Below are 17,457 nucleotides of genomic sequence, written 5' to 3' on the forward strand. Positions count from 1 at the left end.
AGGTAAGGAAGGACAATCACGGTCCCTTTGGTAACTGCAGTTCTCGTAAAGAGAAGCTGGAGGATCAGGAAGGTAAGTGGGGGCCAAAATGGAATTTCGGCGGGACGATGCGTTTCTCTAGGGGCGGTCTCCATCCACGAAGCACCTCGTGAGGTGCGGCCCGAGCGTCCACAGGTTTCCCGGGAAAGGGGCCGCCTGCGCTTCTCCACCAGTCTTGCTAGAGTAGGCGTACGCTTTACGAACAAAAGCGTTCGGAGTGACCGCCTCTCTAGCCACTCAACGCCGAGCACAACCCCGCGCCCCTGGCTCAGTGCAACTTTCAATTGGTGAAGTGGCCCTGGAGGAGGAGGGACGTAGAGGAAGTCCCGCCTTCCTTGGCACTCCAGCCAATCATAGCGTCTGAGATGTGGTTAGGTTGCATCCTTGTGTAGCGTTCTGAGCGGCCTGAGGGCGGGGCGGAGGCCCGGCGGGTCGCTGCGGTGGGGGTTGGTGGAGGACTCTTCCCGAGGGCGCGCGGAGCCGAGCCGGTGACAGACGCGCACGCGTGCGTGCGCTCCCGACTCCTGCGCGGCCCCGCGACCCCCGTCGGGCCGCTGAGAGGACGCCGCAGCCGTCTAGGATTCCAGCCCAGGGGCGTCCCCGGGCGTCCCCAGCCCGAGGCTCCGAGCGCCGGGCCTCGCCCGCTCCTGCCCGCGTCCCGTCCCCGCTGCCGTCAGAGACTGTCCTTAACTCGCCTCTCCGCTCCGAGGGCCGGGTCCTCACGGCCCATGGTGGCCGCTGGGGACCCACGCAGCCTAGGTCTGTCTCGGGCCGGCCAGCCGGCCACCATGGTGGCCCTGAGGCCTGTGCAGCTCCTCCAGGGGGGCTAATAGACCCAGAGCGCGGGCCTAGGGGTGAGAGGGTCCCAGGCCAGAACCCTGCGCCATGGCTGGAGCCATCGCTTCCCGCATGAGCTTCAGCTCGCTCAAGAGGAAGCAGCCCAAGACATTCACTGTGAGGATCGTCACCATGGACGCCGAGATGGAGTTCAACTGCGAGGTAACCGGCCGCCAGTCCCGACGGACTATGAGCGGAGAGCCGCGGAATCCCTGCCTGTCCGGCCGGAGTGCGCGTCCCCACCCACGGGGCGCCCTCGCTGCGGTGACAGTCGAGGTGGAAGCTTGAGGGATTCTGTATATACCATCTCTGGGCAAGGGTGGAGATGGTCAGAACCGGAAAGGACTTTCTAGGCCCAGATCACAAGTTAAAGCTAGTTGTTGCCTTTTAAAAACAAAACGTGGGTCTCTTGGGTTTGGCACTTCTTGAAAGTTATTTTCATTCATTTGTTATTGGAAAAAACTGAAATCTTCCATAGTAATGCACTAGTTTACAGTGTGTAGGGCTTGCGCTTAGTTTTCCAGGGAGTTTTTCATTAGGAATTATTATGTACGCTAGATCTTAAAAACTACATCTAACCGGGAGGTGGTGGTGCACGCCTTTAATCCCAGCACTCGGGAGGTAGAGGCAGGCGGATCTCTGTGAGTTGGAGGCCAGCTTGGTCTATAGAGCTAGTTTCGGGATAGACTCCAAAACTACAGAGAAACCATGTCTCGAAAAACAAAAACAAAAAACCAAAAAGTTGCACCTAGTTTTGTTGAAAGTTTGTACTTTTCCCTGTTCAAAACTTTAAAGTTTCTAGAAAAAACTCTGAGGAAAGAGTGACTTACGTTTACTTTCCGTAGTTTCTTTTTTTTTTTTTTTTTTTTGGTTTTTCGAGACAGGGTTTCTCTGTGGTTTTGGAGCCTGTCCTGGAACTAGCTCTTGTAGACCAGGCTGGTCTCGAACTCACAGAGATCCGCCTGCCTCTGCCTCCCGAGTGCCGGGATTAAAGGCGTGTGCCACCACCGCCCGGCCTTTCCGTAGTTTCTAACATGGTAATAATAGCTATCATCTGTTGAAAGTGTGTGTATGTGTGTATGTGTGTGCGTGCTGTGCAGGCACTCCATCACTGGGTTATATCCACAGACATTTATACATTTAACTCTCAAAAAACAAAACAACCACCAAAAAAATCAGTCAGGATTATGACCCTGGAATATATTCGATCTGGTTTCCTGGCCCATTGCTTCTAAAACTCTTGAAATCTCCAAAGTAATAAGTGTCTTCTGCGTGCTAATAAATTGGGTTTAGTTTAGGATACAGCTTGGTTGCCAGAAAGGCTTAGTTAGCATCCTTAAGGTTGGGACTTCTCAATTCTTCGCTCAAGATGGGATTGATGGTTAGATTGATCACCAAAGGCTAGTGATTTAATCAATAATGTCTTTATAATAAGCCTCCATAAACTCCCAAAAGGAAGGTGTTTAGAGAGCTTCCATTTGAACATGTGTACTAGGAGTGGGCATACAACTCTGCACCCTTTCCCACACTCTTTGCTTTATGCATTTAAGAAAGCTGGTAATAATCTTGTGTCCTTTGTAATATCCCTCATTTAAAAAAATAGGTAAATATGAGTGTGGGGTGCTCTACTAAACAAACTGAACCCAAAGAGGCAGTGTGGCACCTCAGTTTGTTGCTAGTCAGAAGCCTGTGCTTGGCATCAGACACAGGAGGCCGACTTATGTGGCTGACACTTTAACCCATGAGATTTAACATTCCAAGTAGTGTGTCAGAATTCAATTAAAGGACACTCAGCTGGTATCTGATGAAAGAAAGAATTGTTTGATTGGTTGATATTGCCCCCATCTTATTTAACTTTTTAATTTTTATTGTTTAACATTTTGTTGAAATATTTTTGGCCAGGTGTGTCAGTTCACACCCAATGCTTAGGAAACTGAGCCAGAGGATCGTGAGCGTTCAAGGCTAGGTGGGCTATAGAATGTGACAGTAGCCTCTGAAAGGGGCGGTGATGATCCTTCAGAAGTAGCAACAGGTGGATCTCTGTGAGTTTGAGGCCAGGGTGGTCTACAAAACGGTTCCAGAACAGCCAAGCCATGGCTACACAGAGAAACCCTGTCTTGAAAAATCAACCCCCCCCAAAAAAATGTGGAAAAAAACCTTTAATATTTCCTTCCTTCTTACATATGTAGAGTGCCTCAAGATTTTGAGCTTTAGACTAAGCTTCTAGCCAGGCTGGTACTTAATTTAGTCTTTGCTACCAGCAACATTAGTAGGAGTGACAGTAAGTCAGGAGTTAGCAGATAGTTTGTACACATGGCTGTGTAGTAGTCAATCATTTCAGCTCTACAGGCTCTGGGAACTGTTGGAACAAACTACTCAACTCTTCAGCTTTGGTTTTAGCTGACTGTATCAGGAGCTCCACTGATATATTCTACTCCACAACTAGAGAACATGCTTCTGAAAACACACCTTGGAAATAGCTGTAAGGGTGAACAACTGCTACAGCAAGAAATCAGTGGAAGTTCAGTAAGATGGAGGCAGTAGTTTGGATACAGACTTCAAGACTGGCAGTGCTTCTTTCCCCCTTCGGACGAGTTAGATGGGTTCCGTCCTTGTTGCTGAGGCTGACTGAGTCTTAGGAAGGTGTCCTGGAGAGTGGGGCCGCATTTTCCTACCCAATCCCTACCTGTGGAACAGGGCGTGGCATTCTCAGAAGGTTTAGGACCTAACTGCTCTTTCCTTGTCTTTCCTTGACCTTGACTTGTGAGGCAGTTACTGACCTCAGAAAAGGCAAGTTGAAACCTCACCCTGTTGTGTTTTTTTTCCACCAAAAACTTGGTCCTGTAATTGGTGGGGAAAGGGACAGAGAAAAGCTTGCCATTATCCCTGTCCCCATCTCCAGAGTCCTGGTTCAGATTTTACCTGAGGAATGGAGGGAGCAGGACTTAAACAGAGTTGTTGACTAGGGGGGGATAGCTCTAATAAAGCTGATGCAAGTGGCCCAGATTAAACCCCTAGCACCAAACCCACAAACAGACAAAACTCAGATTGTCCTAATCTTACCCCAGAGGACATAACTTCACCTTGAAAAACTCTAGGACAAGTCTGAGGCCATTTCTGAGGCCTCTCAGCAGTAGTGCTCCCTTATTCCCCCTGGGAACCAAAGACCTAACAACTACACATGCACGTACTGGAATGTTGGGAACTTCCCATCTCCCTGAGTCCTTGTGAATGTTCTCCAAATAGAACTCAGTTATTGGGATTGGGGCAAGATAACCCTTAGACGTTGACTCAGTTCCTCGGCCTTGGTTAGGGGATACTGACTCAGTTCCTCGGATATGGTTAGGATGACTCACAGATGTTTCCCTCTTACCTCGCCTGATCTAGCAACCACTCTCTCGCCGTGCCTCAGATGAGGGTCCCCCCCCCCTTGTTTCTATGGCTTTTTACTTTAAAAGTAGCCTATACCAGCTATTTGGGGTCTTTTGGCTTCTCGAATGCTGAAAGACCCTGTCGCGACAGAATTAAATCCTCTGCTTTTACATCAACTGTGGTGTGAGAGTGGTCTCTGGGGCGACTCCTCCTAGTAGATGGACTTCAGGGTCCAACAACCTGAAAAACAGTGGGAAAGTTTATGCCTGAAGACAGTCTTGAGAGTACGAGGTTTTAGTGAGAAAAGATTGGATTTCATGAAGACACAGCCTAGACTGCATGTTTTCTAGTTTGCAAGAAATTATTAGGGAACTCTTCTTAGGTAAGAATAGAGATCAAACATTTACCTCAGCAGCTCCCTCAGAGTAACCAGCAATCAGTAGGCTAGTTTGTATACAGGTTGTGCCCCAGGGCATTGTTACAAATATTAGAAAAACAAGGCACAATTAGAATTTAACAGCTAGCTAGATGGTCATGGAAAGGGAAGACTAAAGCCATGTCATTCAAGGTTCACTACCCAAATAAACACCTCCCTGTGATGAAAAGTCACAGGCCTTCACACTGTGAGATAAATAGATTTTGTTAAAGTCATCCAACCAGTCACAAAACAAATAAGTAAATGATAAGTCTTGAAGTTGGATTTGATGGTCTGTCTGTAATCTTAGCTCTTTCAAGACTGAGGGCAGGGGAATGGAGCAGTCAAGGCCAGCCTGAGTTACAGAGCAAGTCCTGTCTCAAAAACACAAGGACAGAGTGCTGCCCTTCCCCCACCAAATAAAAGCCCTGGTTAGGGCATCTGTACCCAGAGTCACTAAAATATATTAACTGAAATGTCCAAAACATCAAAAACTTTGAGATACGCAAAGAAACGGGAAAATATGACCAGTACAAGGAAGGAAGAGGAGGTGGGTATGGGAAAGCTAGCTACAGAAGTCCCTGTGAGAGCGAACAGGGGTCAGAGTTAACAAAAATCTACAGGGAGGGGTAGATTGTTCAGTCTTTAAACTGCTTGCCATGCAAGTATGAGAATCTGAGCTTTGATCCTAAACACCCATCTAAAAGCTGTGCTGGAGAGTGGAAGCGGGAAGATCTCTGGAGCTTGCTGGCCAGCCAGTTTAACTGAATCATTGAGCTCTAGTGTCAGTGAGTGACCTTGTCACTCAAAGGTAGAGAGTAATAGTGGAAGACACTTGATATTGACCTAAGGCTTCCACATTTCCATGTGCACCACACAAGTACACATCCATGTATAAGCACACATTCTTGAATGCACACACACACACACACACACACACACACACACACACACAAGATTTAGCCATTATAAATATATTCCCAGAACTTAAGGGAAGCACAAAGTAGTAAAATAAGGCAACAGGATACTGCCAGATCAAATGGTTGTCACTAAAGAGAGAAATTATAAAAGAGAGTCAAATGAAAGTTCTAGAGTTGAAAAGTCCAATAGCTAGAATAAATTATTCAATAGAGGAACCCCAGTTATAAATTTGGACTGTCAGAAGAAAGAAGTCAACTAAGAATTAGATCTAATAAAGTTGAATATAGGTTAGTCATTTCAGAGTGGTGAAGATGAGATAACCAAGAACTGGGAGGATTTGTTGCTCAAAAACCTACTTTACAAGGGGTTACGGGGTTCTTCAGGCTGAAAGCAAGAGACCTCAGTAATTCAAATGTGCATGAGAAAATAGTAAAGGTAATTATGTGATCATATAAGATGCTGTAAGCACATAATTTTCTCCTTAACTGATTAAAAATGTTTAAGTGCTTGTAATGTTAAACATAAAATATGTATTTTATGTATAATACATTTGGTAACAATAACAGAAGAAATGTGTTGAAACAAAGCTATAATGGGTTAAGGAAATGACTACAGAATAGCTGTAATAATGAATTAGTGTGTATGTAAATTTGATATATGTCTATACTAATACCACATTAGAACATTTCTGGATCACTTAAAGTGAACTAATGTAAACCTGAAGTTGATTTTGATAAGTTAAGATTATATGATAAGCTCCAGAGCTGCTACTTTTAGTAGATCTAAAAATATGAACACAGGACTTAGAGAGATGGCTCAGTAGTTAAGAGCACTTGTTGCTCTTGCAAAGGACCCAGAATTCCAGGATTGGTTCCCACACCCATATGTCAGCTCATAACTGTAACTCCAGTACCAGGGGATCTGATGTCCTCTCTGACCTCCATGGGCATTGCATTCATGTGGCATTCTACATGCAGACAGTATACTCATACACAAAACAATGAATCTTTCTTTAAAAAAGAAAAAGGTTATTAAAATTTATTTATTTGGTTTGGGTTTGTTTTCATTTTTTGAGACAAGGTTTCTCTGTGTAGCCTCTGCTCTGCAGAAGAAGCTGACCTTGAACTCAAATCCATTTACCTCTGATTTCCAAATACTGGGATTAAAGGCATGAAATACCTTACCTATTTGTTGTTGTTTTTGTTTTTGGAGACAGGGTTTCTCTGTAGCTTTGGAGCCTGTCCTGGAACCAGCTCTTGTAGACCAGGCTGATCTCGAACTCACAGAGATCCGCCTGCCTCTGCCTCTCAAGTGCTGGGATTAAAGGTGCACACCACAACACACCTGACATCAATAAAATTTTAAATATGTTTCATTTAAAATGGTAAGATCAATGAGCAGATGAGATGGCCCAGCAGGTTCTTGCTGCCAAGTCTGAAAGCTGAGTTTGATCCTGGAACTCAGACAGTGTAAGGAGAGAATGAGTTGCAGCAAGTTATCCTCCAGCCTCCACACAAATATACATATAGACCAACGTGTACACACACCCTAAAGGAAATGGTTTTTTATTTTTTATTTATTTATTTATTTATTTATTTATTTATTTATTTTAATTTTTGAGACAGGGTTTCTCTGTAGTTTTTGGTGCCTGTCCTGGAACTAGCTCTTGTAGACCAGGCTGGCCTCGAACTCATGGAGATCCGCCTGCCTCTGCCTCCCAAATGCTGGGATTAAAGACGTGTGCCACTAGTGTCTGGCGTAGGAAATGTTTAAGAAAATTAAAAGTTTAAATTTACTTTATGAGTGTTTTTCATGTGGGTATATATGTGCAGCACATGTGTACAATGCACTTGGCGGTCAGAACACGGTAGAGATGTGTAAATCTTGGAGTTTTGTGGCCAGCCAGTTGTTGAGCTCTAGGTTCAGTGAGAGATTCTGTCTCCAAAACAAAAAAAAAAAAAGGTGAAGTATAATTTGAAGAAGACATTTGACACAGGTCAGTGCGCTGGCACACATGTATACACACATACACTGTACCCCCCACATGACATTACATTAAAAATAGATTTAATTACATACATTAAAAATAGACTTAATTAAGCCGGGCGATGGTGGCGCACGCCTTTAATCCCAGCACTCGGGAGGCAGAGGCAGGTGGATCTCTGTGAGTTCGAGACCAGCCTGGTCTACAGAGCTAGTTCCAGGACAGGCTCCAAAGCCACAGAGAAACCCTGTCTCGAAAAACCAAAAAAAAAAAAAAAAAAAAAAAAAGACTTAATTGAAATTTAAAACTTTTGTGCTTCAAAGGGCAGAGTTAAATGAAGAGAAAAAGAAACAAATAGTATAGTTGAGAAGGGACTTTATGATGATTGTTCATCAGTGTCAACTTGACTGGATTTATAATCACCATAGAAACATACTTGATCAAAAACCCATTGCCATTGTTCTTGAGTTCTCAGTAGTCCTCATTGTCCGTTATGTTCATGTTCAGCAAGTCCGGTTTTATCCCATGCTTTTTCAGACCCAGTCCAACTGGCCTTGGTGAGTTCAATGGCAATGGGTTTTTGATCCTACTGCACGTACTGACTCTGTGGGAGCCTAGGCAATTTGGATGCTCACCTTACTAGACCTGGATGGAGGTGGGTGGTCCTTGGACTTCCCACAGGGCAGGGAACCCTGATTGCTCTTAGGGATGACGAGGGAGGGGGACTTGATGGGGGAGGGGGAGGGAAATGGGAGGCGGTGGCGGGGAGGGCAGAAATCTTTAATAAATAAATAAAGAAAGAAAAAAAAAGAAGTACTAACATAAAACATAAAAAAAAAAAGAAACATACTTGAGCCTTCAATCCCAGCAGTCACAGAGGCAGACGGTTCTCTGTGAGTTCAAGCCCAGTTTGACCTACAGAACAGCCAAAGTTACATATTGAAATCCTGTCTAACATTCCCTCAGCTCTTACCCCCAAAATATCTGAGTATGTTTCCAGACAGTTTTAATTAAAAAGGGAAGCCACACTCTGAATGTGAGTGGTATCATCGCATAGACTCCGGTCAGACTGAATAAAAAGGATAAAGCAAGCTGAATCTCTCTTTGCTTCCTGTAATATGAGCAGCTGCCTAATAATGACCTTGCCACCATATCTTCCCTGCCATAATAGACTATCCTCTGAAACTGTGGGTCAGAATAAACTCTCTGATTTGCTTTTTATTGCAACAAGAAAGCTAATTCAGACTTACATCTAAAACATAACTCTTTTTAGATTTCTTTTTATTTTTATGTGCATTGGTGTTTTGCCTGCATGTGTATCTGTGTAAAAGTGTCGGAACTCATGGAGCTAGAGTTACAGACAGTTGTGAGCTGCCATGTGGGTGCTGGGAATTGAATCGGGTCCTCTGGAGGAGCAGCCAGTGCTAATAAGTGCCGAGTCATCTCTCTAGACTTATAAATAATTCTTATATTTCAATAATCAAAAGACAACCCATTTAATAAATAGACATAAGACCAGATTAGACCTTTTCTAATGAAGACATATAGCCAGTAAACACAAGAAGAGATACTCAGTGTCATTAATCATCAGAAAGTGTAAATAAATCAGAAGCAGCACATGAGAGCTTTACTGCAAAGGCAGCAAGATTCCAGGAATGAAAAGTTATGTAGTGTCGCTGTGAATGTGGAGAAAGCCATTGTGAAAAAGTGTGTGGTAGTTCCTCACCCTCAGCATAGTTTCTAGCAGTTCTACTCATAGACCCATCAGACAGAAATGATGTGTTTACAGAGAAACTCATGGCTGAATTATTCACAATAGCCAAGAAGTGAAAACAGCTCTGCTGTCCACCAACAGATAGCTTATGCATTCTATGGGATGTGATTTGGCAATAAAATGGAATGACGTATCAATACGTGTTTCAACAGACCTTTAAAACAGGAGTCACAGAAGAACATATAATTCCATCCATGGAAAATCTAGAGTAGGATATTAATGGAGACAGATTATAGATTAGTGGTTGCTCAGGACTCAGAAAGCGAATGGGAGTTTAGGGGTATTTTAGCTTTAGGATATGAAGTTTCTTCTTGAAGTGATGAAAATGTTCTTGAAGCTGAAGGTTAGAGTGTGTATTCAGCATGTATAAGGCTCTAGATTCCATTCCCAGTGATGAAAAACAAATAAGATCAAAATTACTATGGGCAATATGTAATCTGGCAGCTGGGAGCCAAGGAATACCACAGCAAACCTCATACAAGAGATTTATTGGGAGAAAAAAAACAAAACAGGAGGGTGGCTGCTATTGGTTTTTTTTTTCTTTTTTTTTTAAATTGATATTTATTGAGCTCTACACTCTGCTCCCCTCCTTGCCTCTCCCTTCCCCTCTTCAACCCTCTCCCAGGGTCTCCATGCTCCCGATTTACTCAGGAGATCTTGTCTTTTTATATTTTTTACTTCACATGTAGATTGGATCTATGTAAGTCTCTCTTAGTGTCCGTATTGTTGTCTAAGTTCTCAGTGATTGTGGTTTGTAGGCTGGCTTTCTTTGTTATGTTTAAAAACCACCTATGAGTGAGTACATGTGATAATTGTCTTTCTGTGTCTGGGTTACCTCACTCAAAATAATGTTTTCTAGCTCCATCCATTTTCCTGCAAAATTCAAGCTGTTGTTATTTTTTTCTGCTGTGCAGTACTCCAGTGTGTAAATGTACCACATTTTTCTTCTCCTTTCTTTGATCGAGGGGCATTTAGGTTGTTTCCAGGTTCTGGCTATGACAAACAAAGCTGCTATGAACATAGTTGAGCACATGTCCTGGTGGCACGATTGAGCATCCTTTGGATATATACCCAAAAGTGGTATTACTGGGTCTTAAGGAAGGTTGTTTCCTAATTTTCTGAGAAATCTCCACACTGACATCCAAAGGGGTTGTACCAGCTTGCATTCCCACCAGCAATGCAGAAGTGTTCCCTTTTCCCCACAACCTCTCCAGCATAAGTTGTCATCAGTGTTTTTAATCTTGGCCATTCTTAGAGGTGTAAGATGTAATCTCAGAGTTGTTTTGATTTGCATTTCTCTGATGACTAAGGATGTTGAACATTTCCTTAAGTGTCTTTCAGCCATTTTAGATTCCTCTGTTGAGGGTTCTCTGTTTAGGTTTGTACTCCAATTTTTTTTTTTAATTGGATTATGTGATCTTTTGGTGTTCAATTTCTTGAGTTCTTTGTATATTTTGGAAATCAGACCTCTGTCTGATGTGGGGTTAGTGAAGATCTTTTCCCATTCTGTAGGCTGTTGTTTTGTCTTGTTGACTGTGTCGTTTGCTTTACAGAAGCTTTTCAGTTCCAGGAGGTCCCATTTATTAATTGTTTCTCTCAGTGTCTGTGTTGCTGGGGTTATATTTAAGAAGTGGTTCCCTGTGCCAATGCGTTCAAATATATTTCCCACTTTCTCTTCTATAAGTTTCAGTATGGCTGGCTTTATGTTGAAGTCTTTGATCCATTTGGACTTGAGTTTTGTGCGTGGTGATAGATATGGGTCTATTTTCATTTTTCTGCATGTTGATATCCAGTTATGCCAGCACCACTTGTTAAATATGCTTTCTTTTCTCCATTTGATATTTTTTGCTTCTTTATCAAATATCAGGTGTTCGAAGATGTGTGGATTGATATCTGAGTCTTCTATTCGGTTCCATTGGTCCGCCTGTCTGTACAGGCTGTTTTCAGTACTGTAGCTCTGTAGTAGAGTTTGAAGTCAGGGATGCCTCCAGAAGTTTTTTTTATTGCCCTTGGGTTATGGGGGAGGGGCGGGATTAAGAGATGTTTGAGGTAATAAACGCAGGTAGATATTCAGGATGGAGAGAAGCCTGAGATGCCCTTCCGTGATGACGGTGTAAGCTATGTCTGGTTATTTCTCGCGCCTCCGTACCGGTCCAGTTAGGGAAAATAGTTCTATGTCGGGGCCCACGGGCCCTGACAGGCTATCCTGGGTTTTTTGCTTTTCCAAATGAAGTTGAGTACCGTTCTTTCGAGGTCTTTGAAGAATTTTGCTGGGATTTTGATGGGCACTGCGTTGAATCTGTAGATTGTTGGCTTTTTTACTCTTTATTCTTTTGAAACACCTGCCACCCAGCTCCCAAATAAATATACCTGGAGGCTTACTCTTTCTTTTAAATGCCTGGCCTTAGCTTGACTTGTTTCTAGCCAGCTTTCCTTTTCCTCTCCTCTCCTCTCCTCCCCTCCCTTCCCCTCCCCTCCCCTCCCCTCCCCTCTCCCTCCTCTCCCCTCTCCTTTCCCTCCCCTCCCGTACCCTCCCCTCTCTTCCCCTCCTCTCCCTTCCCTTTCTTTTCTTGTTTTTTCTTTCAAGACAGGGCTTCTCTGTGTAGCTTTTGGAGCCTGTTCTGTAACTCTCTGTAGACCAGGCTGGCCTCAAACTCACAGAGATCCACCTGCTCTGCCTCCTGAGTGTTGAGATTAAGTCGTGCACTACCACCACCACCTGTTAGCCAGTTTTTCTTTCTTTCTTTCTTTTTTTTTTTTATTTTCGAGACAGGGTTTCTCCGTAGCTTTTTTTGGTTCCTGTCCTAGAAATAACTCTTCTAGACCAGGCTGGCCTCGAACTCACAGAGATCCGCCTACCTCTGCCTCCCGAGTGCTGGGATTAAAGGCGTGCGCCACCACCGCCCAGCTGCCAGCTTTTCTTAAATTAGCCTGTCTACCATTTGCCTCTGGGCTTTTACCTTTCTCTATTTCTGTATATCTTTTCTTTCCTCCTTATTTTGTGCCTGGCTTGTGGCTGGCCCCTGGAGTCCTCCTCCTTTTCATGTCTGTCTACCTGCTAACCCTACCTATCTTTTTGCCTTGCTGTTGCTGTTCCCCTCTTTTATTAGACCAATCAGGTATTTTAGACAGGCAGAGTAACACAGCTTCACAGAGTTAAACAAAAGCAACATAAAAGATTGCAACATCTTTGCATCATTAAAACAAATGTTCCACATCATAAACAAATGTAACACATTGTAAAATAATGTTCCACAGCAGGCTGCCTCTGCTTAGACGATAAACAGCAGCAAACTAAACAAGATAACAGGACTTGTATAGAGTTTCTTGGGAAGGGAGTGGAATTTTTCAGGGTGAAGCTTCCAGGTTGGAGATTAGTGGGATTTCATGTCTAGAGATTAGGTTTTTACTTTGTAGGGTGGGGGCAAGTTCCAGCAGTTAGGGTATTTTATGGGTGGAACCTGGTAAACAGATGGCCTTTGGAAGGGTCTGGCTCCTTGTGTGACTTGAGAGGCTTACATGATGGTTATACAACCTTATGAATATGCTAAAAAAATTGAACTGTACAATTTAGATAGATGAATTCTAAAAGCATGTGAATTATATCTTTAAAAAAAAAAACTTTTTGCCAGGCAGTGGTGGCGCACACCTTTAATCCCAGCACTTGGGAAGCAGAGGCAGGCGGATCTCTGTGAGTTTGAGGCCAGCCTGGTCTACAAGAGCTAGTTTTAGGACAGACTAAATCTACAGCAAAACCCTGTCTCGAAAAAAAAAAAAAAAAAAAACACTTTTATAAAAGCCATCTTAGGCCAAATCTAAGCAGTGGCTATTACTCTGTTGTAATTTATAAAACTTTATGAACACAGAAATTTGAATTTTATGGATGATAAAAACGAAAAAATAGAGGGACTGGGGAGATGGCTCAGAGACTCTGCTGCTCTTCCAGAGGACCTGAATTCAATTCCCAGCAACCACAGGGTGGCTCTCAACCATCTATAATGAGATCTTGTGCCCTCTTCTGGCATGCTGGCATACATGCACACAGAATACTGATACATAATAAAGAAATATTTAAAAAATAGTTTTTTAAAAAAATATTTATTTATTTATTTATTTATTATGTATACAATATTCTGTCTATGTGTATGCCTGAAGGCCAGAAGAGGGCGCCAGACCTCTTTACAGATGGTTGTGAGCCACCATGTGGTTGCTGGGAATTGAACTCAGGACCTTTGGAAGAGCAGGCAATGCTCTTAACCACTGAGCCATCTCTCCAGCCCCTAAAAAATAGTTTTTTGAGTTAGAGATGACTTAGCAATTAAGAGCACTTCTTGTTCTTGCAGAAGACCTGGGGTTTATTCCTGGCACCCACATGGTTTACAACTGCCAATAACCAGTTCTAGGAGATTTGATGCCCTCTTTTGACCTCTATGGACACTAGGCATGCCCATGGTGCTCAGACATACATGTAGGCAGAAGAATACTTATAAAATAAAATACCTCTTTAAAAAGTTTTATAAAGTAAAAAATAATTCTTAGCTCTATGTATAATAAGGACATTTTGGGTCTTTTGGTTTTTTTTTTGGGTTTTTCGAGACAGGGTTTCTCTGTGGTTTTGGAGCCTGTCCTGGAACTAGCTCTTGTAGACCAGGCTGGTCTCGAACTCACAGAGATCCGCCTGCCTCTGCCTCCCGAGGACATTTTGGGTCTTATGGACCATAGTTTGATGGCCTCTAATAAGTTCTTGCTTAACGTTATGAGAGAGTGTGATCGACTAGCCAGTAGGGAAAAGAATTTTGTTCGACATTTATTCAACCATAATTTTGTCAAGAAAACCTTTTTTTAGGGGTGTGTGACACTGAGGATTGAACTTCATGTCTAGCAGGCAAGTGTTACACCACTTTCTTTTGGGGGAGGGAAGCAGACCAAGGTTTCTTATAGCCCAGTTGGCCTTGAACTTGGGTGTGTGACTGCAGGTGACCTTGAATTACCTGTTTCCTGCCTCTGTCTCCCAAGTGCTTGGTTATAGGCAGGTGTCTTCATGCCCAGCTAGAAAGATGGCTCAGTGGTTAAGACCATGTTCTGGCTGGGCACAGTGGCACACACCTTTAATCCAAGCACTCAGGAGGCAGAGTGGATCTCTGAGTTTGAGACTGCTTGGTCTACATAGTAAATTCCAGGACATCTAGAGCTACATATTAAGACCCAACCTTGAAAGAAAAAACAAAATCAACAACAACAGAAACAGAGCATATACTGTTGCAATTTGCAGAAGACTTGAATTTTGTTCCTAGCACCCATGTCAGGATCATCTGTAACTCCAACTCCGGAGAGATCTTAGGCTTCTAGTCTCCATATGCACTTGGATTCTCATGTGCACATACCTACACATAGACTCCTACATACACACATAATTAAAAATAGTAAAAATAAATCTTTAAAAAATGATCTGTAGATCCAAAAATAAATAATAGGTAGCATTATCAACTAGGGTGTAGTTTCTCAGATTTGGCACTGTTGATGTTTGGACAGGGTAATCTTTTGTATGGATAGCATTCCTGTACACTGTAGGATTCTTTTTGTTGTTTTGTATTTTTGAAAGAGTTTTCTATGTAGGCCTGGCTGACCTGGAACTTACTATGTAGTCTAGACGGCAAACTTGTAGCCTCAAGCTTGTAGGGATTTTACTCCATGTGTGGATTATAGGCTCGGGCTACCAGGTCTAGAGGCACTGTAGGATTTTTATCAAGTTCTCCAGCCTCTGATCCTGGCTGTATTCATCTAACTCTCTCCAGTTGTGACAAAAATATATTCAAACATTAAATGTCCCTGGTGTAGTGTTCCCCCCAACATTGAGAACCCAGTGCAGATCTGTAGAAAGGGATACTAGTGGTGGTAGTCAGAGAAGCATAATGGTATAGTAGGGCAGTTTCCAAATGACACAGAGGGGTTTTGTTTGTTTTGGATTTTTTGTTTGTTTCGGTTTTGGTTTTTCGAGATGGAGGTTTCTCTGTGTAGCTTTGGAGCCTGTCCTGGAACTAGCTCTGTAGACCAGACTGGCCTTGAACTCGTAGAAATCTGCCTGCCTCTGCCTTCCAAGTGCTGGGATTAAAGGCATGTGCCATCACTGCCCGTTGATGTGGAGATGTTAATAAAACCTGGGTAGATTCTGATCTAGGAATTCTGTAGTGGAACTAAGAAATCTATTTCTCATTAGCTGTCAGATGATGCCAGTGGTGCTAGCCCAGTGACCACAATTTAAGTAGCAAAGCAGCAATAGAAAGCACATGAACTTTGCAATAAGACAGACTGAGTCTCAAAGTTCTGCCTCTTTTCCTATCCACTTCTGCTTAGGATGTGATATTTATGCTCTATTGGCTGTTTCCACACCAGTAAAGTGGGACTGATAGTGCTGGCCCTGCACACTTGTTTCAAGATTGTGTGATGCTTAGTGCCTAAGGAAGAAGGAGCAGAAAGGGCTATATAACTGGCCTGAACAAGGAGGCTTGCATCACCTTAGGCACTGTCTTCTTGTGGTTTTTGTTAAGTCATTGTATCTCCCTGGACATCAAATTACAGTGGAAACACCACTTATAAATGATGTTTGAATATTCTGTTAAAAGTAATAATAGTTTGTTCTGTGGTGGTAGAGGGAGCGTGGAGAAGCAAATAGTCTCACTCTCTGCCATGCTTTTGTGCCAAGCTTCTGCAAGGAGATGCAGATATGCCTCCAGTAAAAAGAGAAAGCCGGTACTTGTGGAACTCTTGGCTTTGTTAAGGTCAGATGGTAATGACCTTCCAAGAAGGACTCGATTTTAGAACCAATGGGAACTGGCATATGAGTCAGGTTACCTTATGGCAATAAGTTCAGGATTTTTGCTGTAGAGATGGGGGTGGACTCTCTTTCTTGCTCTGTTTGCTGCATTGCACAATTGGCTCGATGCTCTAGAAAAATTTTCCACTTGAGAGATTTGATATTTGTCATCTTGAGAAAGTGGGTGCTGAATGTAATTTGCCAGGAGGCTAAATGGATTTGTTATTTCTTATCTAGGCTGGAATTTTGCTCTAATAATTCAATCTATCAGTAAGATAGCCAAATTTGAAAAATGTCTCAAAATTGAGTTGTGGGAGATTCTTATACTGTATTACATAGGAAACAAAGCTTTCTCATGTTATTTGACATTTTAAATGTTTTCACAACAACCAATGTGTTTATGATCAATTGAATGCCAGCATTACAGGTCATTACACTATATAAGAAGTAGACATAGTTTTTCAGTAACAGAAAGAACCTTCAATGGGAGGGCAGAAGGAATAATTTTGGTAATTTTAGTAGGACATTTATTCCTATACTTTCCAAAATGTCAGCAAATAACACCTGGAAGTTATGGTTGTGACTATTTTGTAGTCTGATAGGATGTTAGGACTGCGTGTGTGCACTAAGGAATTTTTTTTTCTTTTTTATTTATTTATTTATTTATTTGTTTGTTTGTTTGTTTGTTTGTTTTTCGAGACAGGGTTTCTCTGTGGTTTTGGAACCTGTCCTGGAACTAGCTCTTGTAGACCAGGCTGGTCTCGAACTCACAGAGATCCGCCTGCCTCTGCCTCCCGAGTGCAGGGATTAAAGGCGTGAGCCACCACCGCCCGGCTTAAGGAATTTCTTATCACAGAAGAAAGGCTGCCATCACCCTCTTTTACTACGTGTGTTCTATGGATATAAACAGTGCCTTTGAATGATCTGTGGCCTGTGATGTGGACAGGATAGGTTGAGGGTGACCTAGTGGAGAGGCAGGGAGCATGCTGGTTTAGTACTATTCCATGAATCCCGTGTCTGGTCTTTATGGGAGGAATGCCTAGGGAATAGCAATGACTGTGTGTCATGTGAAATGTTCAGTGCTTTAAATGCATGATTCCATTTGGTACAACAGGGCTTTATTTGTTTATTCAGGAGATACTGAGTTCCCACATGGTTGAGGCAGCCAGCATCACCTAGTAGTGATCAACATCATTTTGGACATGAGTGTTGTTTACTTTGTTTCTGGTGGGGGAAAGGGGATTAGACAGAGTAAAGAGCTTACCTAATGTCTCAGTGGAACCACTGTCTATTCAAGAAGA

The 17,457-nt window shown here is 42.9% G+C and overlaps 1 protein-coding gene across 6 annotated transcripts in view; it reads left to right on the forward strand.

Annotated features, from left to right (window-relative positions):
* The first annotated feature begins 470 nt into the window (after positions 1 to 470).
* The window catches only part of Nf2 (NF2, moesin-ezrin-radixin like (MERLIN) tumor suppressor), a 99,731-nt gene continuing 82,744 nt past the window's right edge, over positions 471 to 17,457 (forward strand). For all 6 annotated transcript variants that reach the window (XM_057771458.1, XM_057771457.1, XM_057771461.1 and 3 more), the window contains exon 1: positions 471 to 1,038. In XM_057771458.1, the coding sequence (XP_057627441.1) occupies positions 925 to 1,038 (114 nt within the window). In that variant the 5' untranslated portion in view covers positions 471 to 924. The remainder of the gene's footprint in view (positions 1,039 to 17,457) is intronic.

The sequence above is a fragment of the Chionomys nivalis genome, chromosome 6 (genome assembly GCF_950005125.1).
Source record: "Chionomys nivalis chromosome 6, mChiNiv1.1, whole genome shotgun sequence".
NCBI classification, from domain to species: Eukaryota; Metazoa; Chordata; class Mammalia; order Rodentia; family Cricetidae; genus Chionomys; species Chionomys nivalis.